This window comes from Triticum urartu, chromosome 4A (assembly GCF_056163025.1).
Source record: "Triticum urartu cultivar PI428250 chromosome 4A, HENAU_Tu73, whole genome shotgun sequence".
NCBI classification, from domain to species: domain Eukaryota; kingdom Viridiplantae; phylum Streptophyta; class Magnoliopsida; order Poales; family Poaceae; genus Triticum; species Triticum urartu.
In genome coordinates, this window is record NC_141876.1 from 558651378 (window position 1) to 558679266 (window position 27889).

A 27889-nucleotide genomic window follows, 5' to 3' on the forward strand; every position below is an offset into this window, starting at 1 on the left:
TTGGAGGCCCAACAACATCTACAAGAAGAAGGTTGTGTAGTAGACATCAGCTACCCACTTGTTGCTTCGGGGAGCTGTGATAGAAAACCACTCCCGCTGCTATAAACCGGACACCTCTGGGAAAGAACCCTCTGGCCATGGAGCATCAGCTCTTTTGCTTATTACGGCGCCTCCGCACTCTGCGTGTCGCCCCTCGATCATCTTTGGCTTCACATCAAAAGTCTTGAGCCACAGGCCGAAGTGTGGGGTAATGCGGAGGAAGGCCTCACATACGACGATGAACGACGAGATGTGAAGGAGGGAATCCGGGGCCAGGTCATGGAAATCCAGCCCATAATAGAACATGAGCCCCCTAACAAATGGATCCAGAGCAAGGCCTAGCCCTCGGAGGAAGTGAGAGATGAATACAACGCTCTTGTCAGGTTCGGGAGCGGGAATGACCTGCCCTCGAGCGGGTAGCCTGTGCCAGATTTCGCTGGTCAAATACCTGGCCTCTCTTAGCTTCTTGATGTCTTCCTCTGTGACAGAGGAGGGCATCCACCGACCTTGAAGGTTGGATTCGGACATGGTTGAAGGTCCGAAGCGCCTGACCTAAGCCTGGGGTGTTGGAACTCGAGGTGGGGGAAGGATTCGATTGAGTACGAGAGGGGAAAAAGGGACAGGCCTTGGCCTCTTTATAAAAAGGATGAATATCGAGCGTCCTCCTCGTGGCCGTTTCGGACGTGCCTAAAATCGAGGAGTCATACCAACGGGCGCGAGTGGGTTACCCACGTCCATATTGATGAGAATCCTGTAATAAGGGGGACACGATCTCTGCCTCGACAAGACGTGTCGAGAAAACCGCCTCGCAATATGTGTAGTGCTTGTTGAGAAAAATGGTTCGAATAATAATCAGGCCGTGGCATGATTTCATGTTTCTAAACGTGTCAGCAGATTAGATTTGTGGAAATATTATTCTCTCTACGGTGGTATGTGGAACTTGTTTTGTAGAGCCGGACACTATCCTTGTGTTCAAGATCTTCTATGGAGTATTCGGAGGAAGAACCCGCCTTGCAATGCCGAAGACAAATCTGCGCGCCGGACTCATCGTCATTGAAGCCTGGTTCAGGGGCTACTGAGGGAGTCCTGGATTAGGGGGTGAGGGAGTCCTGGATTAGGGGGTGTCCGGACAGCCGGACTATATCCTTTGGCCAGACTGTTGGACTATGAAGATACAAGATTGAAGACTCCGTCCCGTGTCCGGAAGGGACTTTCCTTGGCGTGGAAGGCAAGCTTGGCGATACGGATATGTAGATCTCCTACCATTGTAACCGACTCTATGTAACCCTAACCCCATCCGGTGTCTATATAAACCGGAGGGTTTTAGTCCGTAGGACAACATACACATCGACAATCATACCATAGGCTAGCTTCTAGGGTTTAGCCTCTCCGATCTCGTGGTAGATCTACTCTTGTACTACCCATATCATCAATTTTAATCAAGCAGGACGTAGGGTTTTACCTCCGCTGGTTTTACCCGAGATCCGCTGGTTTTGACACCGACAGGGGGTCTCCGGACAGCCGGACTGTTGGACTATGGAGATACACGATTGAAGACTTCGTCCCGTGTCCGGATGGGACTCTCCTTGGCGTGGAAGGCAAGCTTGGCAATTCGGATATGTAGATCTCCTCCTTTGTAACCGACTTTGTGTAACCCTAGCCCCCTTCGGTGTCTATATAAACCGGAGGGTTTAGTCCGTAGGACAAGAACAATCATACCATAGGCTAGCTTCTAGGGTTTAGCCTCTACGATCTCGTGATAGATCAACTCTTGTAATACTCATATCATCAAGATCAATCAAGCAGGAAGTAGGGTATTACCTCCAACAAGAGGGCCCGAACCTGGGTAAACATTGTGTCCCCCGCCTCCTGTTACCATCCGCCTTAGACGCACAGTTCGGGACCCCCTACCCGAGATCCGCCGGTTTTGACACCGACAGTTAAAGTCTATCAGGAAAATAAGAAAGTCCGGCGTTATTGCATTGGATTATATCCAAACGTCTAAAAATCTGGCAGATCCTTTCACTAAGGGTCTATCACACAATGTGATAGATAATGCATCGAGGGAGATGGGTATGAGACCCACAATATGAGTTGTTCACAGTGGTAACCTATTCTTTGTGATCGGAGATCCCGTGAATTAGATGTAGAAGACAAGTTGTTGATCAACTGAGAGGAGAGTATCCTTACTATTAACAATACCACTCCATGAAGATGCAATACTCTCCTAAAACTGCATGGCAGGTTGATGTATATCTTAATGTGTTCTAAGTGGCTCATTTAAGAAGAGATGTTTCCCTGCAGAACATCTTTTGAAGAACACACCTATATGAGTCTGATTGTTAAACGTCGCAATCTATGAGAGTAGGGTTCTCTCTAGTAAACTCATGAAAGGTCTCGAAGTATGACGCATAAGCTCCATCCACGGGAAAGACCCACGGTAGCCTAGTATCGGTCAAGGCTTTGTGTGAAGCTAAATTCACAGAAAACTTGTAGTTCAAGACCTAGTCCACTGTTCAAGTTGCTTACTAGTGTAGCATAGAGTTCTAGGTGGAAGTTCAACTTAACAGTCTCCACTGCAGTACCGGTATATAAAACAGTGTTTTGGAACTAAAGGCAAATTTTATGTGCCTCTAGGATCTGGTGGGGGATTACTGGAATTTTATCTATTTATGGGCCAGCCCAATAACAATTTCAGAAATTCCTAATAAATCCTAGAGGCCCATTTAGCCCATTCGTCCAAGGCAAGGGGCACTTCTAAAGTTTAGTCCCACATTGCTAGTTTAGAGGGAGTTGGATCTTTATAAGGGAGGTTCTTTCCCCACATGTATGAGCATGAGAACAAGAGGGACATCCACGCACGCTCCTCCTCCGTTGTCCGCCTCGTCATGACGCGCCGCGCCGCGGGTTGCGGGAATGAGCTGAGCCGATGTCTAAATTTTTGCCACGCATGACGGGTATACGAAAGGTCACGTGGGAGCTAAAACGTTTTTCTGTAGTGGGCACTGAATCCGAACGGCTCGCCTCTTCGGCTGAAGTCTGTTCGTTTCGTCTCCCTCGTTCCCTCCAGCTCCCGGCGCAGCGAGGGGAGGTCGCTCCTCCCGGAGAGACGCACCAGAGCAACACAACCCTCTCACCTTCAGCCTCCTGACCACTGAGCTACTACTACGATCTTCCCCATCCCGGCTTGCGGCATGCACCACAGGTCGGGACAGTAGGCCTCCGAAACCGCACCTTTTGAGCCTTACGGGAGAAGGGTGATCAGGTTTTTGGGGAGCGCTCCGCGCGACTACTGACTTCTTCATCACGGTCTCTGACGACTACTTCCCCGACGATGACTTCTTCCCCAACGTCGATAACCTCATCGATGACATGGCTGGAGAGGATGCCGACCCCAAGTCCAGTGCTTCTGATGCTGCTGTCCCGTACATGTTCTTGCTCTTTCTATTAGAAGTCCTGCTGCAGTTCCTTATTCTAGTGTTTGCCCTAGATCCATTTCAAATATGCAACTTGCTATACAGTCTGCTCTAGATGTGTTTAGTTACAATTCATATATGAAGATGATGTTTATCTTCTCTTTGTCAAATTGCATGACTTGTTTTATCACTGCTATACTAGTCGTGCTTTATCTCGTATTTTTGTTAGTAAAATCATTCGGTAAATTGCTCATATTTCCAACATGAATGTTATCGTGCTATTTACAGAAATTGTCGGGGTTGGGCGGGGGGGGTCAACAAATTCCTTCCTCAATGAGCAAAGTTACCATGATGCTTTCACCAAAGTTATCACGCCTCCGATGCTTATATGGCCATGCTACTTACACATAATGTAACGTGCGGTATACAAAAGTTATCATGTCGGTGGTGCGTTAGTTATCGTGGTGGTGATGGAGAATTTACCACGGGAAAAGTTTATGTGTCGGGTTTGATAGGTGAAACAAAAATGATTTTCTGTGTTAACATATTAAAGGCAAAACATGTCAAAACCGTATTTTTCCTTAGCTTGTTCAACAATGAGTTGTAGGTGAGGTGATCAGCTTCCTTTGTTGATTACCTGCAGACCAGAGATCAAATCCCATTGCAAACACTATTTTTGCCCTGAAAATCGAAAACTAAAGAAGGAAGAAAATCGAAAGAACGGGGCGGGTGCGCGCGATAAGATCGGGAGGGATGGGGCTCGCCTGCTCCCACAGGCATGCTCCCATCCGTGCTCCCGGCTGCCTATTTTATATCTAACGGCCGCGACAATTCTTCTCCTTAGTCTTTTTCCGGACAAAAGAAAACACAAAAACTTTCCGTATTTTCGTCCATCTCAGCAGCAAAACAACTAGTACTCCTGTATTTCCTTCTTCCGATGTAGGCATTGGCAACCTTGACGTGCACAGCGGTGTGGCCGGCACCGGCGCTTCTCGGATTGATGCCCGAGATGAATCTAGCTGATGCGTCAGGAAGACAGCGTCCGCACTGGCAACCGCGTTGTGCACAACAGCGTTATGGCAAGCACCGCTAGCGGCGTCACCGTTTCGCACGTCGATGCCGGAGACACTCGGACTGCCCCGTGCTAGGACGCTAATGAAAGCTGCCCCGCGCCATGGATGGCGGCAACCTGAACCACGTCCGACGCAGTTCTACCACTCTGACGGTATACCAACCGGCATCCTTGGCGAAGCGAACAGGGCCGAGCCCGAAGGGCACGAGGACGGAGTACGCGTTGACGATCGCGACGTAGTGGCGTGGCTGACATAGCTAGCGGCACCGGCGGTCCCGGCATCGATGTCCGATCTGACTACGACCGCCGTGCATGTTATGACGTCAATGGAGGCTGCACCGAGCTCAACACGGGTCGTGTCGTCTGTACCAAAGCACCCCATGCAGCACCACTACTCAACGGAGTTCCAGGCGGGGGCGGACAGTGATCCCTCCGGGGACGGGACTGCGGGAGCGGATAGTGATCCCCCAGGGGCGGGGGCGGCAGGTCTTCCGGGCGCAAGGCTACGGAGGACCGGCCGGGAGAGAGAGGGGTGGTGGTGGGAGGATATCGGGTCGGCGGCTCGATAGGCGCTAGTGCCTTCATCCTCTAGTCTCGAGCCGCTACGTGAGGAGAAAATACGTAGTACATCCGAGGGAGACGGGCGAGAGGAGAATTAGGTGACCGTTGAATTAGGAAAAGGCGGACGGGAGCACGGATAGAAGCAGGCTGAGGAAGCAGGCAAGCCCCGTCCAATCAGGAGGACGTGTGGGAAAACTAAAGAAGGAAAGAAATCAGAAGGGCGGGGCAGGTGCACGCGATCGGATCTAACTATGTTGGATGCGTGTTCATCTACCACATAGTTGCCACATATATATTTTGTTTTTTAAATATGCTAGGAGGTCACCAGTAGCACCACAAACAGATGCACCGGATACGTTCCCACTTCCCACCTTTCGACAGGCGAGACCACGGCATCCAGAGGCGCGTCGGAAAGTTACCGGCCGAAACAGGGGAGCTGGGCGTCTGCCTCAATATGCCTGGTCGATGCGTGGGCCACTTCGTGCAGGCGCCGGCAGCACGTTTTTAGCACTGTCTAAGGCTAACTCCACTGCGCGACCCTATCATGTCCGCCCCCGTTCGTTTGGGGTAAAAGGGACAAACGAGACGGCCAACGCACGGCCTCAAACGGACAAATGTCCAGATTCCGTCCGCTTTCAACCCATCCCCGGCCCAAACTTGTGCTCGGTTTGGGATGAAACGGACGCGCGCGGACGGTCTCGACGCACGCCCTTGTCCCCCCCCGTGGCCCACCTGTCGGGAACACTAGCAGTCCCTCCGCTCCCAACGCTTCACCCTCTCTCCCCGCCCTGCCCCCCCGCCGGCGCCGCCGCTATTCTCCGGCCGCCTCCTCACCGCGCAGCCCCCCCGCCGTCCATACCAAACCACGTCTCGACATGGCCGCCACCACGCCCGCGCTTCCGCCGTAGTTTTGGTCGTCGATCGGAGGAGGTTTGGCCGTCGCCGTCCTTGCTGGTGGCAGAGGGGACACGACTGCCGGCGACGTACCACGACGGCCGAGGCAGATTCCGACGAGAGCTCCAGAGCGGCCAGTAGCCGGCCGGCAACCACCCCTGCTGCGTCGAGGTGATCATCACGGCCTCTTCGCCACCACGACCGCAAGGTGTTCGACTTTTTGCCAACAAAGGTATGGATAGTGGAGACGAGTTTTTCTTCCATCACTTCCTTTGTTCATCGGACGATTCATTGTCGGATGATGACGATCTTGTGGTGGCTGGACTGGTCGTTCACGACCATATTCAACGGCAGCTTCCTCGGTACAGGGGTAAGTCCCTGGCCGTGCTTGGGAGGTGATGACTGCTTGTGTGATCATGCACAACATGATCGTCGAGGACGAGCGTGATGAGAGTATCTTCGACCAAGGATTTGATTATCAAGGTGAAAATATTGAGCCCCTGCACTAAGACCCGGCCACATTTGAACAGATTGGCACACTCATGTGAATCTTCAAAATGACTTGGTTGAGCACGTGTGAGATCACATTAGCAACCAATAGATGTATTTGTCCATTTTATGTTCAGTCAAGACAATTTCGATTTGGTTGTAAAACTATTTTATTAAAGACAATTTCAATTGGGTTGTAAAACAATTTTAATTTTCAGACAAAAATTTGGGTTCGAAACTAGTTTTGATATAAATTTGGGCATTTTTTGGCCCTGACGGACAGGATGGGGCAGAAGGATGTGACCGCGCGCTGGGTGCACGGCCACCGCATCCCAGAACAGGTCCGGACACAACTCTAAATCTCTACCCAAAAAAACAAAAACCGAACAAAACGAACGTCCGTTTAAGGTCGCGCGGTGGAGTTGGCCTAATGCCCATGCCGTGTGAGCCAGCCGCGGGACGGAGACAGGCGCGTTGGCCTGCAAGTCTGTCACGCTTCGGCGGTCAGTGGCGAAAAACGGGACATATATCTGATCCGACGGTGACATATAGCCAAGGACATCAAATGCAGAGGCCGTTCCCGCTTTTTTATTTTTATTTTGAAATGAAATGAAAGAAAAATCTCATCCGACACACCTTATCCAGCACCGCCCACCTGTCAGCGATACAGCCACCTTGTGTTGCTCAAGTGCTAATAACCACGTTTTGCCACGCGGTCGACATTGCTGTTCACTTCCGACTCAGCAGCACAGCGACGGAGCGTTCCTTCCCCTGGATCGATGATCCTCCCCTTCATCCAAACCTCAGCTCGCGCCGAGCCGGCCGCCCGGGCGCCGCTCCACGCAATGCTCCCGCTCCTCCTGTCCGCCGTCTCCATCCTCGCCGCCGCCGCGGCGTCCACCCATCATCCGCACCCGTTCGACCCCCTCTCCCCCGCGGAGCTCACCGCCGTGCGCGACGCCGTGCTCGCCTCGCCGCTGGTCCCGGCCCGCCCGCTCACCTTCCACTACGTCGGCCTCGACGAGCCCGACAAGCCCGACGTCCTGTCCTACGCCTACGGCAACTCCGCCTCCTCCTCCCGCGCCGCCCTGCCGCGCCGCGCCTTCGTCATCGCGCGCGCCGGCGGGCAGTCCCACGAGCTCCGCGTCGATGTCACCGACGCCGCCGCGCCGTCCGTGCTCGCGCACGCCGTCCACCGCGGGGCCGGCTTCCCGACGCTCACGCTGGACGAGCAGTTCGCGGCGGTGGCGCTGCCGCCCGCGCACCCGCCGTTCGTCGAGTCCGTGCGCCGCCGCGGCGTGGACATGGCCGACGTCCTCTGCGCCGTGTTCCCCGTCGGGTGGTTCGGGGGTGACCCCCCGGCGGAGGAGCGGAGGGTGGTGAAGCTGCTGTGCTTCGTGGCCGGGGCGACGGCCAACTTCTACGCGCGGCCGCTGGAGGGCGTCACGCTCGTGGTGGACCTCGACCGGATGGCCATCGTCGGGTACAGGGACAGGGTGCTGCTCCCGGTGCCCAAGGCCGAGGGGACGGACTACCGGACCGGCAAGGCCGGGCCGCCCTACGCCGGCCGCGCGCCGGCGCCCGGCACGGTGGTGCAGCCGGAGGGCAGGGGCTTCGACATCGACGGCCACTTCGTCAGGTAACTCTCGTACTACCTCGTTTTTTTTACTGCACGCACGTGGTATACTGTACCAAAATCGATATCAAAATGTCGCCGCGGGCTTTAAATTTAGCATGTGGACAGGGGACAGCAACTTGCGCGAGTGTGACATTTTCTTTTCTTTCTTTCTTTTTTGAGGACAGAGTCTGACATTTTCTGTTGCTCTGGTCACTGCAAAACGATTCGTTGCTGGTTCGAATCTGAAAAATATCAACATTGGGGCAAAACACGCACACGATGTGCACGAGGCCACGATGACAACGACGGATAGTACTCCCTCCATTTCTAAAAATTTGTCTTTTTAGAGATTTTGACAAATAACTACATACAAAGCAAAATAAGTAAATCTACACTTTAAAATACTCCCTCCATTCCACAATGTAATGCTTTCTTTATCTCCGTGCTTCAACTTTGACCGTAAATTTAACTACCATGACCGATTGCGGCGGGAGCAAAAGTTATATCAGTGAATGCGTATTCGAAAAAAGTTTTAATTACGTAATTTTTTCTCCTGCCGCAGTCGGTCCCATTCGTTAAATATATGATCAAAGTTCGACCTCGGAAAGCGCGGACGCACTATATTTTGAAATGAAGGAAGTATATCTATATATATTCATATGTGATGGTTCATTTAATTTTTTTTTAAAAACAAATATTTAGAAACCGAGTGAGTAGAATACAGTGGATAAAGATCACGGCTTCCACTAATCACCAGTCCTGACTCGTGACACGCTACCCACCTATGAGTACATTTGAACGGCTTGTCTCATTGTCTGGCTGGGATTGATATTTATCAATAATCGACTCAGAAGTTTAAGAGTTATACATCGAAATAGACACACTCACATTAACACGATGATACATTAGAAATAAGAGTTACAAAAGTGAGGGGGTTTGCTGCAAAATTCCATCACGCCCAGCACCCCCTCTCCTTGCTCCCACCCACTCACGGTAAGTCAATGCCACGTTGACGTGCCACGCAAACAGCGCATACACCACATTTGGCCACATATGGAGGAGACACCGTATTTGCAAGTTTATGCAAGTTCAAGCACGCGTTTCATGTATTTTATAACTTTATATATCAAACTGACCATTGAACGTAAATTTAGACACTCATAGTGTATTTACCTCAACGAAAATCTAGAGAAAGCCATGGATAACCAAAGATCCTAATTGAAGAAAAACTAGACTATCATGCTGACGCGAGACAAGATCCTGGGATTCTCCTTCCTCTCACCACCGGAGCAACCGACGGGGGTGAGGGAACCCCGGTGATGCTTGTAGTCGGATCGCCCTCTCTCTTTTCTCTTTTTTTTTGCGGGAATCTCTTTTCTCTTTTCTCATGCCGTGGCAAAACCTATCGGCCTTTCTCTGGGGAATTATCCACTGTTTTTTATGCGAAGTTTTGAAATTTACTTGGCATGTATATGAGCTACATCGAAAATTTCACAGTACTTTACCATATAAAAAATGATGACACGACGATCAGACCTTATATTATATTAAAAAAAACACTCATCGGTCTAGCGTGCTACGACCACAGGTGGGCCAACTGGGAGTTCCACGTGGGCTTTGACGTGCGCGCCGGCACGGTCATCTCACTCGCCTCCATCCACGACGCCGAGGCCGGCGCGCGGCGGCGGGTGCTCTACCGCGGGTTCGTGTCGGAGGTCTTCGTGCCGTACATGGACCCGGTGGAGGAGTGGTACTACCGCACGTTCCTGGACGCCGGCGAGTACGGCCTGGGGCTCTGGGCCTTCCCTCTCCAGCCCGGCGCCGACTGCCCGGCCAACGCCGCCTACCTGGACGGCTACTACGCCGGGCAGGACGGCAAGCCCGTCGAGAACAAGAACATGATCTGCGTCTTCGAGCGGTACGCCGGCGACGTCGCGTGGCGCCACACCGAGGCCGGCTTCCCCGACCGACTGGTAACCAATCGGCCCATGCTCTATTGACGTGCATGAATACGAGTCATATGACCGATCCTCTGATGCAGATCACGGAGGTCCGGCCTGACGTGAGCTTGGTTGTGAGGATGGTGGTGTCGTGTGGGAACTACGATTACATTTTGGACTGGGAGTTCAAGACCAGCGGCTCCATCAAATTCACGGTATGAATATTATATGATCATCAATCGAAGAACAGAGGCAATCAAATTTGATCGATGCAATGCGCCGCTGCGTTGCAGGTGTCTCTGACCGGCCTGCTGGAGGTGAAGGGGACGGCCTACACGCACGCGGACCAGATCACGGAGGACGCGCACGGCACGCTGGTGGCGGAGAACACGCTCGCCGTCTACCACGACCACTACGTCACGTACCACCTGGACCTCGACGTGGACGGCACCAACAACTCCTTCGTCAAGAACACCATCGCCACCAAGCGCAACGAGGGCGGCACGCCGAGGAGGAGCTACTGGACGGTGCGCCGGGAGGTGGCCGAGACCGAGGCGGACGCGCAGGTGGACGTGAACGCCGCGCCGGCCGACCTGCTGGTCGTCAACCCCAACAAGCGGACCCGGATGGGCAACGAGGTCGGGTACCGGGTCGTCCCGGGCGGCGCGACGGCGGCGTCGGTGCTGGACGACGACGACTTCCCGCAGAGGCGCGCCAGCTACTGCAAGAAGCAGGTGCGGGTGACGCCGTACAGCAAGGCGGAGAAGTGGGCGCCCGGGCTGTACGCCGACCAGAGCACCGGCGACGACGGCCTGGCCACCTGGAGCAAGAGGGACAGGGGGGTGCGGAACGAGGACATCGTGCTGTGGTACACGGTGGGCATCCACCACATACCCTACCAGGACGACTTCCCGGTCATGCCGACGGTGAGCGGCGGGTTCGAGCTCCGGCCGGCCAACTTCTTCGAGAGGAACCCGTTGCTCACCACGAGACCGCCCGGGCTTGACCAGCCGCCTCTCGTGAACTGCTCGTGCACCGGTGATTCCAGATGATACGCCGTGCGATCCCGATTGGCATCATAGGACAAATTGAATTCCCAAAGCTCTGGAACCCACAACAGACCAGCAAAAAAAAAGGACAGGCTAGGTGCAAGTTAACTGATTTTTCCATTTGGGTCAGTTGCCACAAAAAATCGAGCAATGCTAGACGTACGGACATTTTACAGGGGGTTTACAGGCTGAGGGGTTGTGATTGACAGAGATTTAATTACAATTAGATGAGGCCACGTCGTTTTCCTGTAAAGCTTTGTATGAATGATCGTGTGCGTTTAGTATTATTGATAAAATTCAGTCAGTCCCTTACTCGATTGTTCCTCCTCCCTCTGTTCTTAAATACAAGTTTTTATAGAGATTTCATTATAAACCACATACTAGCTGCTCACTTCAACATCTAGATTTTTTTAGAAGACTTCATCATCCAGCTGTAACAAAGGTTGTGCATTGGACCTTGATATTCATGCATAGGGCCGGGCCAGCTACTTCTTTGCGTAGATCAACGAGAGCTCCGTGATTTTTATGTGTACTTGAATCACCATGGATACAATCCTTTGTAGCCGGGCGCCTTCAAACCAGACGAGAAAATCATCCGAAACTAAAAAAAAATTCACTTGACTAAAGAATACTAAGGCTGCGTTCGATTTCTCTCGGCTCCATTAACTCCGCTCCTGGAGCGGATCAAACTTTAGCTTAATTTGACCAAGCAGCCAAAACCCAGCTCCCCAACTCAACGGAGCGGGAAAGTTCTGAACAGGGCCTAAAAAGGTAGGTCTTGGGCTGAGGCATATAAATTCCATTTTAAGTTTGTAACACAAAATTAAGCACAAATAGAAACCAGTTAACCCGATAGGTCTTGGGCTGAGGCAACAGCAAAGGACAATACAAAACCGGTTACCCCGATAACCAAAAGAGAAAAAGGATCGGTCATCGGTCAGCATGAAATTCTAGTACTTGTGGTGAGTCCGGTTTTGCCCTGTCCAAAGAATAGACGAACGTGCAGCAAAATCAAAATCAACTTGCTCCAAATTTTGTCTCAGTCGATTTTTTTACAGGAGCAATAGGACCTGCGCAGCCATAAAACAAAAGATCTACCACATACTCGTGCTTGGTTTGAAACATAACATAACTGACCTGATACCTAGTAAGACACAAGACAAAAAAATGTGAATTAGCGGGATCGTATTACTCCTTAAGAAGAAAGAAAATGATTTTATAAAAATATTTTTTTTCACATAATTTACACATAAAATGCGTCTTTGTATTACCCTTAAAGAAGAAATAAAATTGCAAGAAAAACTAAAGACAATCAAAATAATGAGGTTTTATAAGAAAGGGTGAATTGCTGGCATTGGTATTACCCTTTAAGAAAAAAAGTAAATGAAAAAAACATAAAAATAACTTGCACATAATTTTGCACTAAATTTGCACTTTTTCAATATGCAAAGAATAAACATATAATAGTGTATTTTCGCATTTTGTATAATTTGCCCACATATTTGTAAAGTACTTGTGTCTATACTTGAGCATCAATGAACAAGTATGTATATATTAAAATAAAACAAAAACCCGACCTTTTACAACCACGAAAAAAAGGAGCCTGCCAGATACTTATTGGTGTGAAACATAACAGAAACTGAACCGATGCCTTGTAATTCACAAGGCTAACAATTAAAAGTAAATGAAGAAAAATAAATAAATAACAAAAAAGTGTTCTAAGAAAGAATGAATTACTAACATTATATTACTCCCTCCATAAAGAAATATAAGAGCGTTCAGATCCCTTGATCTGAACACTCTTATATTTCTTTACGGAGGGAGTACCTTTTAAGAAGAAAGAAAAAGGAAATTGTAAAACAAATAATAACAAAATATGTACATAGCTGAGGGAATTGACTGCAACAATTGTTTGATTACATCATATGTGCAACCGATAGGGAGCTTGAGAAAAGCCCGTTAAAGTGTGTGAGAAGAAAACTGTCTATCAATGACACATACAAACAATTTCTAAAGCTTATTATTAGGTGATGAGGTGACATAGTTGCACGTGCTCGAAAATAGTTAGTGGGGGCTAGCTTTTCGACATAAAAGATAAAAGATTTAACCATCCGTTTTAATCAAGATGGCATATTGTTGTGATTTTGTCATAAAGTTTGTCAAGGATTTGTTTCCACAATGTGACGATAGTTGACCGTATGTTTTTTTACTCACTGCAAAAATATGGGAATGCTAAAAATCCAATGTCATGTTTTTAAGCATGACAAATTAAACGTTTTCACAACAAATTGTGTTCACATGGGGATGGCAATTTCTATTGCCAAGCCTATCATTTCCTGGGAAAAAAAGATGGCAAGGATTCGCCATGCTTGCTATACTAAATTGCCATCCTCGCAACAACGTAATTTGCCATCTGGAATTCGACTTGCCATGTTATAATATGTGACCTTCTATTTGTAGTAAAATCCAAAAACAATAGGATCATGATAATGTTGGTTGGTTTTCTCCCAGATTGTTTTTACCAAGAACCTCTTTCATGTTTTCTTATTTCAAGACAAGATAAAACTTTTGTAGTCAAACAAGACAAGGTAGTTGAACCCTGTTCAACGTTTAAGGCATTGGTTAGAGGGCTATCGGTACATGGCGAGCACACACCCTCGAAAGTCTTAGTAATGGGCCGACCCATTTAGGGGACATACTACCTATTGTGACTTGTTTATCGTGGAAGGTTTTGGGAACGTTCTAGCCGGTTTTATGAAGCTTCTGGTTGATTTTTTTTATTTTTCTCCTTCTTCCTTTTTTTCTTTTCCTTTCAGTTTTTATTTTACATTTCATGAACTTGTTCTTCAAATTCATGATCTTTCCTGAAAATCGTAATTTTTACATATTCATATTTTTTTAACTTTGTGATTTTTTAAACTGTTGAACATTTTCAAATTTGTGTTTTTTACTTTATCAATTTTGTGAATTCGCAGAAATCTTTTCAACTTGAAGAATTTTTCTGAATTCTCACGAACCTTTCTTGACTTTGCAAACTCTTTCATATTCGTGTTTTTTAATTCATAAACTTCTTTGATATCATGATTTTTTGGGAACTTTATTGGACTTCAGAGCTTTTTTTGAATTCGTGACCTTTATTCAAATTCATAAAATTTATTTGACCTTTTCATATTCACAGACATATTTCAACTTTGCGAACTTTTTCGGCTTAGTGATTTTGAATTCATGAATATATTTTTCGAATTTATGGACTTTATAAAATCACGAAGATTTTAAAAAATCTTTGTTATGTTCTCAACTATTTCAAAACTAAAAACAACCAAAGATCCAGTTTTTTCCCTTTTCTCTGTGGGGAACCATTTTTTTTCCTAAACGAGCGACACGAATGAGCCGAACTGGAAGTGTGCAATAATCCGGATCGTGGCACGGTACGGCCCATAGGCAATAACAGTGGGAAATGATGGCCCATAAGCAATATCCACTGGAGCCCAGAAACAGGAACAGAGGGAAAATGGATGGCGCCAACCCACCTTGTCGTTCCCGCCAAAAGGAAGCAACAAAATTGTTCTCCCCATCTCCGATTCCCAAATCCTGAGATCCATCTCCCTCCCTCCATCCCATGGCGGCGTCGGCGCCGACGGGCTGCTTCAAGTGCGGCCGCCCCGGCCACTGGTCCCGGGACTGCCCCTCCGCCCCGCCGTCCTCCTCCACCAACCCCAACCCCAACCCCAACCCCGCCGCCGGCGCCGGCGCCGCCCGCTTCGCCCCCTACAAGCCGAGACAGTTCTCCAAACCCGCGGCGGCTGCGGCGGCGGCTCCGGCTGAGGTCGAGGAGGCACCGCAGGATGGTGCTAAGAAGAAGAAGGAGAGGACGACGCGGCCCAAGCTCACACCGGACCTCCTCCTCTCCGACGACGGCCTGGGCTTCGTCCTCCGCTACTTCCCCAAGGCGTTCAAGCCCCGCGCCCGGCCCGGATCCGAGGTATGCCTGCCGCCGATCAACTCCACCCAGCGGACAATGAATACCTCCTTTCTCTGCAGATCCTGTTCAATTAGATGATCAACCCCGTGTAGAAACTGTAGATGCAAAGTCACATCTGCTACATGCCGATGCTTTCATTCCTTATTATACACTTTCAGTAATTTGCTGCATATGTGCCATCAGAAGTCAAAACATTCGAATAGATAGTTGTAACCTATGTGTGCTGCACATGAACAAAGAATGTTGCATGATGTTGCTCACTGCACACCTGTCCTTATTCGGATCTCCGTTGGCCTCCTAAATGACTTACTGTCTTACTGTCAGGTGGAAGACCTTGGCAATCTGATCAAGCTTTACGCGGACTGGCACTCTCGCTTGATCCCTTACTACTCCTTCGATCAGTTTGTGCGCAAAGCTGAGAAAGTTGGGGCCAGTAGCCGTGTTAGGGTAAGCTTCTTTCTCCCTTTCAGGGTTTCCTTCCATGTTGTTACAGGTAAATTGAGTAGTCTTCAGAGCAGTTACAGGGTTTCCTTTCAGGGTTTGATTAGCTCCTGAAGTGTTAAGTTGCTGCCACCACTAGCATATGCTATCTTACTATGGCATGATGTCTTTGTAAATCTCCTCAATAATGAATCGGTATAGTAATATTTTTATGACGATAGGCAATGGAAAAGCAACACATTAACACAAGGTTATTCTTTTAAGTGAACATAAAAGAGTACAACAATACATCTGAAAACAGGAGATGTTATGCTCGTTGCCATTCACTTGTTCAGAAAATACGCCTTCTCACCAGTCTGTTGGTTCTTGTCATGGCATAAGATTATGTTTATGGGGAATATGTGTTGAATTATCTTCTCTTTGAGATATTTCTCCCTTTCGGGGTTTCCTTCCATGCTGTTACATGTAAATTGAGCAGTCTTCAGAGCATGATCAACTAAACTGATTTGATTAGCCCCTTCAGGGTTATGTTAAGTCGCCGCCACAACTAATTTACTATGCTACTTCACTAAGGCATGTTGGCTGCTTAAATCTCAATAATGACTTGGTGAAGTATATTTTCGTGAAGATAGGCAATGCAAAAGGCAAGGGCCTGCAGCACATTGACATAAAGATCTGTTAAGCGAACATGAAAAAGTAAACACTACTTCCGGAAAAAGAGTTGTTATGCTCCTCATCATGCCACTTCAGAAAATATGCCTTCTCATCAATCTGTTGATTCTTGATGTGGAGCAAGATTATGTTTAGGGGGAATATGTGTAGATTTAACTTGTCCTTGAGCTATTTCACATATTTCAATTGATTTGTGTGGTCTAATATGCCTAGATAACTACTTGTGTATTTTAGTTTTTGGCTGCTCCCATCATGTCAATCAACCTTGTTCTCCCTGGACATATGTATTCCTCACTGACACTGTCCTTCCTTATCTTAGAGATGCATTTCGGAATTGAAGGAAAGGGTTGCCAGAGGGGGGGATCCTACACTACTGCATCAACCGCCAGTGGAAGAAGTCATACCAGAGGGAGAACCTGGTCTGACCTCTTTGTTTTGTTTAAAGTGCACATACTCAAATCTTTATGATTCTAGATTGAAAGTACTTGCATGTATCTCTAACCTGTATTTGTTATATTCCAGTAACAGCAAATTGCTCACTATCTGTTGCAGATGGAACCACACAAGAAGACCCAATCCTGGGGACAGAACCTCCGTCGACGGACAATCATGAGGATGTGGACCCATTTGCGATGGAAAGTGATGACGTGGATCCCATGCAAGAGGATTTGCTAAATGAAATATATGAAAAGACAGCCGATGTAAGTCAATACTCTGCCTTGTTTAACTTGACATGGCTGTTGTCAGCTCTAAGGAGTAAGGACACATATGTAAGTTCCGTGTGATTCATCCCATCCATGAAATGAAAATAGAAGGTTCTTCAAAAGCAAAAACTGTTAGTAACAGATGCTGCTAGTGTTAATATCCTGAAGCCATGCCTAGACATTATAGGACTCTGTACTCTAGTTACTCCAGTAGGAGTGTTATGCGGATTAAAAAGTGATGCATTGTTTCGTTGATGGCACAACAGGAACCTGTAATAAGATCTGGCGTTGAAAGCGCTGAACAACCCGTGGCTCCAAAAGAGGCAGAGAAGCATCAAGATGGAGAGGAGAGTGGCGGGAGCAAGCCAAGCAAAGTTGAGCTGACGGAGGAGCAGAAGGCGCGCATGGAGGCTAACAGGCTCAAGGCGCTGGAGAGAGCGGCAGCAGCTCGGGCTCGCGCATCCCAGTCGCAGCCTACTACTGAAACCACTACCTAAAAGCGTTCAGGGTTTTGAATCACTCCGCCTTGGATGTTAAACTGTGTAAGAAGCATAGGTGGTGTGTTTCCTTCAAGGGCCAAGGTGGTGTTCGTTGAAGTTGAGGTGGAAAACCCAGAAAACATTTTACTTCCGCCGGTGTGGAAGTCGGTAATCTGTTTGCCAGAAGAGTTGGAGTATATTGCTGTGCTGGTGGCGGTGGACAAGCTACACAAGAGATTTTGGCCAAACATGCACTAGCTGTTTGCTCGCAATTTCCCATGTGTCCTTACGCATCTGTTATGGCTCCTGATTGCAGCCCTGGGACATGCAGCAGGAATTTATGTATGCATACTTAGATGTTACTCGTACTATTTGGTTTGTTCATCTTACCACCGTTACCTTCTTCTTCCTTATCTCTTCTTCTCGATACTCCGCTCTCGATGATCGTGGTCGAATCCTCCACCGCCATACACATCTATAAAAAGCTCTCCTTTCTCTTCTCCGTGGCTATCGTCTCTCGCTTTCACTCCGTTTACCGCCTTGCAGGCGTCCGCCTGTGAAGGAGGAGGTGCATGGAGGAAGATGAATGAGGAGGCGGGTGCGCGCGAGGGTGAGGGACTGTGGCGGAAGTGCACCAGGCTGTGGGCAGCCCAAGCTTCAAGGACGTCTCGCCACCGGCGATGAGCAAGGAGGAGACACAACGGCGTCACTGCTGTGCGCTCCGCGGCTCACGCCAGGAAGTGACAGAAGTGCTTTCGGATCTTGTGCGCAACTCCTTTTGCTCCGACATCCAGCGTGCACGACGCGTTGGCGGCGAGGGCGGGTCTTCCTGGCGTCCTGGTGCGCGTGCATGCCATGGTGCCCCTTGGTGCCAGCGAGGGTTGGGCTGCTGGTTCTGCGTCGTCGAGACGGAGAGGAAGCGGTTGGTCTTGAGCGCGGCTAAGCGGCGCGGGACCGAGTGGAGCAGGAGCTGGCTGTGGTCGGGCGAGTTCGGCTGCTGCGGATGAGCAGTTGCAGCTGCTCGACGGAAATCATTAGCTTGGCGAAATATTGTTCTGCTTTCTTAATTCCCACGCCACGCATGCGACCTCGCTCTTTGCCCTTCTCTCCATGTAGCGGTGACGGAGCCATTTCCTTCCTTGGTTAGGCGAGGGCGCGAGGACAGCCAGGTCATAGCAGCACGCGGATGAGGGCACGAGGCGCGGCGGTGCTATCTCCGATCTTCTACCCCGAAACGACGGAGGAGGAGTCTCTCAACGATTCATGAAGGGATGGCGCGCGATAACTTGAGGGAGGCACGCGAGCTGCTCGCATCCTGGCACAACGCTTGCGGCTGGTGCAGGAGTTTGCGCCACTGATCTGTCCCTTTTCCTTTACAGCTTTCCTTCTGTTCTTGCATCTGTGTGAATGAATTATACCATGTACGTGTGAATCTGTTAATGCATGTGTGCTAGAAGCGATTTTGCATGGTACTACATAGTTGATACAAGAAAATTAGTAAACTGACGAGTAAAATTTTGAAGATGCTATGCGATTCTTTTTTTGTATTTGCGATGATGATGATGACATGGACTTGGTTTAGGATTTAGTAACATCATCACTTAGATGCCAAATAGTTTAATCCCTAGCTAGGAAGTTGTTAACATAATCCCTCAGAGCCCATCATTAGAAAAATGAGCTTATTTTGCATAGTTTGCTACGCAAAAGTGATGTGGAAAGAAACATTTGTTCCCACCAAACAAGGCCTACTAATTAAGCTCCGATAATGAAGAGGAATCAGACCCATCCACGAAGATTACTTGGCATATAAACTTGCCATGATCTTGATGAAGTATACTGCAGATGTATTATCTTGCTATATATCAACAATCAGCGAGTTGACGATTACATACATAAAACTTGCAATGATGAAGCACTCCATGACAAATAACAGTAAATAAAAACTGAGAACTTGATGTCAGTGCACAGCTTTATCCCTCCCCTCCCTACTATCCACTCCCCATCTGATACATACTACTTTCAGGAATTATATTCTGCTCTATGATGTCAATGCACACTTTTATGTAAATTCTGTTATTTCAGTACCTGCAAATGTAAGTGTACATTTTGTTATTTCAGTACCTGCAGTGTAAGTGTTATTATTATACCACAAGTTCACACATAGTAGACCTTGCTGTCAAAATTCATGTTTCCAAGCTTTGAGATCATCTATGTAGATTCATAGCATGAACAGACTATTTGCACATATAATTATATATAAAGAATCAGCAAAAACTTCCACGTTAATCATCAGAAGCAGTTTAATTGCATTATTAGCACTATTTTGTCCTAATACTGCCAGTTACCAAGATCATTCCTTGTAAGAAGTAATTGATATGTGCTGATACAAGGACGCCCTATATTTAGAAAGTATGCTGGGAGCTATAATAGCACCAGTTACGAAAACATGCAGCTAATATTTATGTGGAGTGTGCAAGCTCTTTGATGATGATATAAGTAGGAGGAGTTCACGGTTTTGGGTGTTTTGTCTACTTGGAACAGGGCATATGTGATTGGGCTTTGTGATTTCAGGTGCCAAAACAGTAGTACAGTGTCATGATCATATTAGGAAGCTGAGTGTTTAAGACAGGCAGAAATACTGGCGCGCATATGCAACGATTTTTCTGATGTGGTGCCCCTTCGTATGCATCCACAGCGCCCATTGACCGAAGTCCGTATCATCAGTTACACAGGTAGCTGCCCACCTATGGAACGGCTAGAACACTTTGCAAAGGCGCTCTATCATTTCAATATATCAGGATGATTTGATTTCAAGCTCCGGTCACGTCTCTATTCCCGTTTGAACTTCTCTGGTATCTTGTGTGTCTTTTCACTGTGCAAGTCCCCGTCATGTTAGTTACCTTTCAGTACACCATGTTCAGTTACAATAAGAGAATCTTCTCCGGAATGTAATATTGTTTTCTTTCCATCTAAGTTGTATGCCATCTGTAATATAGTTATGAATGCAAACCTTTTCTCTTAAAATGCCTTGTGGGATGATTACAATGCAGTTGTTTCCCTTTAGTTGCCATCTGATGAAAAGAGTGTACACGCACAATATTCCAATACTTACATTACCCCCTATTAACGGGCGCGGCGTGCCGCCGCGCAGGGTTCGCTAGTAGTTACTTTACATGAGACCTGAAGCTCTGAATGTTGATGAGAATTGGATGGTTTGCATGCAGGTTTGTGTGGAATCATGTGTCCACGAAAAACCTTTGCGAATACATTAGCCCTGCAGAACAAACTATCCTACTTTTGGGGCCAACATGTTTTTTTTCTATATAAAAAACCGAGTTGGTGATGATGGTATGCCTGCCATCTTGTAATATAGACTGTCCGATTTATATCTGATGGATAGAAAGCAAACTATGACAATTTTACAAAAAAAATCCGCATCTCTCTCCACATTTATAGATAAGACCTTGCCTCGTTCATCCTTATCTCCCACAATCTTATTGCTGAACAATTAAAAAATGAAGTCTCTTGAACAATCTGGCATGGTGGCCGCTGCCGGCGCCGTCCATCCCCATGCCTCCGCCCAGTCCGACCACCAGTCACCACCACGCCCCACTCCTCACCTTATCTCTCATCTTTCTAGAGATATCATTTTTTTGATGAAATTCTTGAGATACCATTTTTCCGATAAAATTCTTGAGATATCATTAGTTTTTACACATGAGATTACTTCTGCATGGGTGAATCACAACAAGTGTTTTCTAAAAAATGCATCTTGATGTTCCGTCCAATGCACGGGCATCTTGCTAGTGTTTCCCTATTTTTTTTCTAAGAACAGGAGCCACCACCAGAACTGAACCTGCGCAAGGCAATGCTGCTGCATTCATCATTGCCACGAGCTTTGCCATTCTTAAATCCACCCCAAAAAATGGACTTTACATTCTTATAATGGCATCGAAGCATAATACGCGCATGCATGCACATGCACGGATGGAACGCCCTTATCCCAGACCAACCGAGCAGAGCACTCGAGTTGGGCGAAAAGGACGCCACGCCCTCCTCCAATTTCCGTTATCATGGCAATGCCATGGCGATCAAACTCAGCTGAAATCATTGCGTAATGCCCTCATCTCGTCCTAGGTAGCGCCACTGCGCCAAGTTGCCGACTGGCTGCAATTTGGTCACCTGTGGAAACCATCTTGACCAAATCGAGCCGGCCAATGGCGCCCCGGATAGCTACGTCGAAGCTGAAAGTGCCACTGCGTGCGTGCGTGCGTGCGTGCACTGGGCTTGCTTCGTACACAATGCACGTAGCTGGCGCTGCCATTGTCACTGTCACGGCTCGCCCTTGTAGGGTAAGTCTGGATGTTACTGGACGCACGCTCGGACGCTTCAGTGCCACCTAAAAACGATTGTCGTTTGGAATTGGATTCTTACATTTTTCTTTTTCAAACCTGCGTTAATACTTCACTCCAAAAATTTCAGACTGGTGTGAAAGGAAAGGAAATCACTCGTCCTTTTTCTCTACCTGCGGGCTTAAATCGACACTACTATTAATTTCAGTGTCAGGGTTGGACCCTGATGATTGCCCGGACAGCAACCGAGCCCACCCTTCAATTGATGAAGATAAAGTGCGAGACCGATTTATATATCGGGCGCATTGCTGAAATTCAGGAATTATTGGAAAATCAAAAGCAGAGCAGGGAGAGAAAGTGAGAAACGATGCATGACTCGTCGATGCGGTACAGTGGCACACGGGCACGCAATCGGTACACGGCATCGGTTCTTGATGTCGCCGTGCTATACACACGACAAATTCAGACCGACTCATGCACGATAAACTAAATCCAGCCGGACATGCGTGCATGCATCGGGACATCTACCGCTGGATTTCCATGTCGTGCATGCATCGGCCACAAGGATCGTGCATGAATCAGTTTCGTGTCGGTAAACACTCTGCGTACGTGGACGGATCCGCCGTGTCGTGTGTACATTACGTTACACGTTGCAATCCAGCTGGACGGAACGAGTCCACGTACGCAGAAGAGAGCGCCGACCTGAACAAAGAGATGGAGACGGGGAGAGATCTTGGGCTTCAAGTCTCGTACTGATGGCGAGGCCTCGTGGGCGGGGGGCGCTCGCCGGCGGATGGAGGAGGGTTGCGGCGTCGCCGTCGTCCGCGTCAGCTCACCCGCCCGTCACGCCACGGACAGAGACCTGCCCGGATCTCCATCGGCGACGCGCCTACGCCCACTGGAATGAAATGAGTCGACACGAACCACGGCAAGCAACGAACGAACAACACAGGCGGGAACCCCCCTGTTTCCAAACCCAGAAGGGGAGCCCATATCCGACGGGTGCGGTGCACGCAAGCGCGACCGTGCGGCACGGCCGCCCGTCCGATCGGAGCCCGGTCGCCCGATCGGGCGAGCGGGCGAGCGATCGAGACCTTGACGGCTCCCCCAGCCCCACTCGGTCCCCGTCCGGTCGCCCGCCCCCGGTCGCCGTCGCCGTCGCCGTCTTGCCTCCCTTGAACGCTCCCCCTCCCTCCCTTCCCCCGCACTCCACAACGGGATTCAGCTGGCTCGCCGCCATCTGGGCCCGGCGCGTCATCCGTGGCCGCCAACCATCACCAGGAAAGAGAGGTTTCGCGCCGTGCTGTCTGCGCGGGCAGGTCGCAAGTTGCACTCGCCGAGCGGCTTTCGCTCCCCCGCCCGCCCGCCCGCATTATAATAACCGGACGAGGCCGCGCAAGCAACAAATTAACTCTCGCAGCGGCAGCGGCGGCGGCCTGACACAGAAGCTCGGCTAAGCTAAGCTACGGCAGGAGCGACAGAAGCGACAGGGAGAGCAGCACGTTGGCTCGTCCGTTCTTGGAGTTGGAGTCGAGCGAGGGAGGAGGAGAGATGAGGGCGAGGGTGGCGCTGGAGCCGCTGGCGGAGGAGCCGGGCGCCGAGGACGAGTCGGGGGCGCGGCGGCGGTCGGGGCTGCAGGCCACGCTGCACCGCTGGGCGCGCATCCTGTCCGGCGGCGCCGCCGGGGACGACGCCCGCCCCGCCGCCGACCTCCGCGTGCTCCTCTCCGTCCTCGCCTGCCCCCTCTCCCCCGTGCCCATCCTCCCGCGCCTCCCCCGACACGTACGCTACGCATGTCTCCTTCCATGCCTGCCTTGCCTCCCGCGCGCGCGCCTTTGGTTTTGCGAGCCTTTGCTTATGTACGCTGCTGCTGTTGGGTGCGCAGGTGGCGTCGTCGGCGCAGTACATAATCGAGCAGTTCAGGGCGACGACGGGGTGCGGGAAGCTGGAGGGGACGGCCAAGAGCATGTACGCGGCGGGCAAGGTGCGGCTGGCGATGCTGCAGGAGCCCGCCGGGGCGGGCGGCGGCCACGCCAACGGCAGCGCCGGGCGGTGCCACGAGGGGAGCTTCGTGGTCTGGCAGCTCGCGCCCGGCATGTGGCTCGTCGAGATGGCCGTGGCCGGCCACAGCGTCGCCGCCGGCAGCGACGGCCGCGTCGCCTGGCGCCGCACGCCCTGGCTCGGCGCGCACGCGGCCCGCGGCGGCTCCCGCCCCCTCCGCCGCGCCCTCCAGGTTAGTCGCCCATCCATCCATTCATTCATTCACCTCCACCCGCCGCCGCCTCCACCGCTCCACAGTCCACGCTCCCGTGCACGCACGCACCGCGCGCGAGCTGGCGGTGCCATTTCCGGCGCGGCGCATCAACCGTCGTGACGCCCACCGCATCCTCCTCCGTCTTTCCACCCTACAGTACCTTTCCACCCTTTGCCGCACCGCTTTAGTTTACCATCGCATCACCGGCCATGCCACGGCATGGCACCGCATGCCTCCCATGCACCGTCGTGTTTACTGCCACTATACTAGCTCTGCGGCCATCCCGGCTCGCCCATGACAGGCCGTCCCCACGCGTCTTCCACCTTTTCTTTCCCCGTTGCAGCCCGCTTTTGCGCATGATCTTTTCGCTTTGCTTTGCATCTGTGCGCCGCGCGCGCGCGCGCGCGCTCCCTGTGCCACTCAGCGCACGCAGTAGGGCCGGCCGGCACACAGGACGTGCTGCTAGTACGAGTACCGATTAGTTAATTTTTTTTTGAAAGCGATTAGTTAAAATTGAGAAAGATCCACCGTGTAATCGGCCGGAGGGCGGGAGCAAGTGGAAGAATCTTTGTTAAAAAGCGGTTGGACAATGGATATACTACTCACTACGACTACCCCAACGTATGCGCACTGCACAGTACAGTTGTTATCTTGGGATCCGGAGCTGGTAGCACACCAGCGCCTCATGCCATGCCATTGCCTCACTGTTCATGGCCGCCATTATTGATGCTCCATGCCTCACACATCCACTCGCAGCACATTTCCTTTGTGAAGAGATCCACGTCTTGTTTGACTTGGCGGCTATACAAGGCTTGTGAGATTAGCCTGACTCATTCTGCCTTGCCTCTGCTCACATGGGGCTGGAATATCTGCCCTCATCTTTGATAAAGTGCCCACTGGGAGATGTTTGATCAGCATGTGTGTGAGCTCATCGAGCTGCGCAGATTGGCTGCTTTTCTTTAGGATTAGTTATCTTATCTTAGCAACTCCCAAATCGAACCACGGATCCTGGCTTTGTGCTCTGTTCGACAGCTTGGAATCGACCGATATACATCCCACAGACACGGATCATACTGTGTTGTAATCTGCTGAAGCAAACCTTAACGACAGATCTTGTGAATTTTTTTACTGAATGAGTAATACTATCTTAATGATGTAGGTCGTCAGTTGGTATTCTGAGCAAAGCTAGCCCAACCAACGCTAGCAACTAGGCAGCACTAGTAAATTTCGACGCTGAAGTCATGATCTGATCCCCGAAATCTTGATGCTTACCGAACATTTATAGTTAACTCTGTAGAGTAGCTCATGCCTGCGCAGGTCTACCTGTTTGAACTGTTCGCTGGATCTATGTGGCGTCAATTACTTATATAATTAGTTAGGTCGTTCGCTTAGGCTAACTGCTAGCTCGACATGACGATGTACTTAGCTGACTAACTAGGACGACCCAGTTGAGTAATTGGGCCAGTTTCGGTCTAGAAAACAAGTACTTTCTCCGGATGAGGAGGAGTACGTACTGCTGATTAATTATTGTGCACTTGTTGCCTCTGCAATGTCACTTCAAGACCAGAGAAAGTTTCAGCAAGTTTCCTTGTGTACTTGAAGACTAGAGAAAGTTTCAGCAAGTTCCTTTGTGTAGAAGATAGGAAATACCACAAGTGTGGCCTACTTGAAGAAAGCGTACGGACGATGCGCACAATATATATGGAAGCTGTTAGCTGTTCATAGTGGAGCAAAGATTGTACCTCAATTGTGTTTAATTTAGGGGTGCTGCATTTCTATATCAGCAGCTTCCTCTGCTCCATGACAATAAACCATGTATGCACTAGTGGCATGTTCTTACCTAAGCCAGATGGTGACACAACACAGATTATATATTCCCTCAATTCCAAAATATAGTGCGCCCGCGCTTCCGGAGGTCCAACTTTGACCATAAATTTAACCAACGAGACCAACTACGGCGGGAGAAAAAATTATATAATTGAAAACTTCTTTCAAATACGAATTCACTGATATAATTTTTGCTCCCGCCGCAATCGGTCTTGATAGTTAAATTTATGGTCAAAGTTGAAGCACGGAGATAGAGGAAGCAGTACATTATGGAATGGAGGGAGTACTCGTTTGCTACCAGACTGCCAGCCCCTCTAGAATATTCTCATAGGATGTGAGTACTTTGATCTAACGTGTGTGTATTAGGAGTAGCTGAGTAATTTTTCACCGGTTGGAGTAAATGGCGTAAGAATAGTAGAAATCCACGTGAGAGGCTCTGTACTTGGCCATAAACTGATGGTCCAAAAGCGCCAGGCACTGACATGCTATCCATATGTCCACTTGCCAAGCAGAGTTATTATCTGATCAGGTTCACTGACATCCCATTTCTGTCACTAGTCTAGTGTCCACATGTAGACCTAGAAGCAGACTGCAGAGCAGCAGTTCTCAGTTTTCAGTGTGGTAATTCTTTGAAAATCACATCGGTTCCAATGTTCAGAAGACTTGCAGAGTTACACTGTTCGCCGAAGTCGTTGTTGGTGTGACTGAAGAAAGAACTATGATGTGGTTTCGAATTGAATGTCGATCTTGTCCATGCACATGCAGGGCCTGGACCCGGTGATGATCGCGTCCATCTTCTCGACGGCGGAGCACGCCGGCGAGAAGCAGGTCGACGGGGAGGACTGCTTCGTGCTGCGCCTCGACGTGGGGCCGTCCACGCTGTCGAGCTGGAGCGACGGCACGGCGGAGGTGATCCGGCACGGCCTCACGGGGTTCTTCAGCCAGCGGAGCGGCCTCCTGGCGCGCCTGGAGGACTCGCAGCTCACCCGCATCCAGTCCCCCGGCGCCGCCGCCATGTACTGGGAGACCACCATCGCGTCCACGCTCGCCGACTACCGCGCCGTCGACGGCGGTGTCACCGTGGCGCACGCGGGGCGGTCCACGGCGCACCTCGCCCGGTTCGGCGTCGGCGTGCGCGCCGCGCGGGTGGTGACGCGGATGGAGGAGTCGTGGACCATCGACGACGTGGCGTTCGACGTGCCGGGGCTCGGCCCCGACGCCTTCATCCCGCCGGAGGAGGTCCGGCGGAGCCGCTTCTACGACGCCATGGCCGCCGGCGGCGGCAAGTAAACCACTCGATCGTACGCAGGCTCAGCAGAGTGGTGTAAGTGTAACACGTAGTAGTCCAGTAGTGTTTTGTTTAGTTTCGTCGGTGTGTCGATTATTGTCTGTGATTGTGGCACGGAGAAAATGCAAGCGCGTGTACATACATATGTGTACCCTGGGTTTTTACCTACAAAGAAAGAAAAACTCACAGTTTGTAAAAACTCAAACCTTCTTTAGATGAACTCCTTGATTCACATAGACCCTGCACCCGTTGTACAAGAATCCTGTGTTGTTCTTGCTGAAATCTGTAAGAAAGATTCAGGGTACGTGTCTCCATGCATCTAGGAAACAGCTTTGTTTGGTTCTCTTATTCTACCTTGTTAATGTACTGCTGCCTTCTTGGAATTTGTCTGAACCTTGCATGTGAGCTGCATTTGTCTGAACCTTTGTACGTACTGACCTACGCTTGGTCCCTTCCGGCCTGCCTTGGTCGCCGATCTGCATGAGAAGTCGTGCGATAAGATCATTACATCAACAGTAGGTGAGTTCCAATGAGATCAGCGGAGCGGCCACTCCCCTGAGCTGTTAACGACGAGGGTTGGTGGCAGGTTTAGCACTTGACAGTGTCTGCACGCCCTCTTTCTCCTTGACGACGATAGTACACGAGCACGCGTCACTGCACTGTAGCGGCTACTACCGGCTGTCCGCTCCTCCTTGTCCGGAGCTGCGTGTCCCTTGCGCGGGCGGCATCAGCACCTGCGCGTGTCATCTCAGTGCGATCACGTCGCGGAAAAGTTGCGGGTCACGGTCGTCGTCGGGGGGCCTGCCGTGGGA

The 27889-nt window shown here is 49.9% G+C and overlaps 3 protein-coding genes across 3 annotated transcripts; all 3 read left to right on the forward strand.

Annotated features, from left to right (window-relative positions):
• The first annotated feature begins 7180 nt into the window (after window positions 1-7180).
• Window positions 7181-11390, forward strand: LOC125552791 (amine oxidase [copper-containing] alpha 3, peroxisomal). The gene is made up of 4 exons (XM_048716472.2): window positions 7181-8110; window positions 9678-10062; window positions 10131-10244; window positions 10323-11390. Exons 1-4 carry the CDS (start codon window positions 7251-7253, stop codon window positions 11079-11081), a joined length of 2118 nt encoding a protein of 705 aa, XP_048572429.1. The 5' UTR covers window positions 7181-7250; the 3' UTR covers window positions 11082-11390.
• Window positions 11391-14631: 3241 nt separating this feature from the next.
• LOC125554193 (zinc knuckle (CCHC-type) family protein) lies at window positions 14632-17762 on the forward strand. The gene is made up of 5 exons (XM_048717787.2): window positions 14632-15060; window positions 15385-15507; window positions 16493-16592; window positions 16726-16874; window positions 17144-17762. Exons 1-5 carry the CDS (start codon window positions 14698-14700, stop codon window positions 17372-17374), a joined length of 966 nt encoding a protein of 321 aa, XP_048573744.1. The 5' UTR covers window positions 14632-14697; the 3' UTR covers window positions 17375-17762.
• Window positions 17763-23101: 5339 nt separating this feature from the next.
• LOC125552792 (uncharacterized) lies at window positions 23102-27309 on the forward strand. The gene is made up of 3 exons (XM_048716473.2): window positions 23102-23490; window positions 23594-23941; window positions 26555-27309. Exons 1-3 carry the CDS (start codon window positions 23260-23262, stop codon window positions 27077-27079), a joined length of 1104 nt encoding a protein of 367 aa, XP_048572430.1. The 5' UTR covers window positions 23102-23259; the 3' UTR covers window positions 27080-27309.
• Window positions 27310-27889: the final 580 nt, after the last annotated feature.

Bases quoted from the DNA above. Each gene is read 5' to 3' on its own strand.
- LOC125552791 (XM_048716472.2), top strand. From the start codon at position 7,251: ATGATCCTCCCCTTCATCCAAACCTCAGCTCGCGCCGAGCCGGCCGCC. The intron at 8,111-9,677 runs GTAACTCTCGTA...CTACGACCACAG, and splicing joins ATCGACGGCCACTTCGTCAG to GTGGGCCAACTGGGAGTTCC. The intron at 10,063-10,130 runs GTAACCAATCGG...CCTCTGATGCAG, and splicing joins CCGGCTTCCCCGACCGACTG to ATCACGGAGGTCCGGCCTGA.
- LOC125554193 (XM_048717787.2), top strand. From the start codon at position 14,698: ATGGCGGCGTCGGCGCCGACGGGCTGCTTCAAGTGCGGCCGCCCCGGC. The intron at 15,508-16,492 runs GTAAGCTTCTTT...TCCTTATCTTAG, and splicing joins GGGCCAGTAGCCGTGTTAGG to AGATGCATTTCGGAATTGAA. The intron at 16,875-17,143 runs GTAAGTCAATAC...ATGGCACAACAG, and splicing joins TATATGAAAAGACAGCCGAT to GAACCTGTAATAAGATCTGG.
- LOC125552792 (XM_048716473.2), top strand. From the start codon at position 23,260: ATGAGGGCGAGGGTGGCGCTGGAGCCGCTGGCGGAGGAGCCGGGCGCC. The intron at 23,491-23,593 runs GTACGCTACGCA...TTGGGTGCGCAG, and splicing joins TCCCGCGCCTCCCCCGACAC to GTGGCGTCGTCGGCGCAGTA. The intron at 23,942-26,554 runs GTTAGTCGCCCA...ATGCACATGCAG, and splicing joins CCCTCCGCCGCGCCCTCCAG to GGCCTGGACCCGGTGATGAT.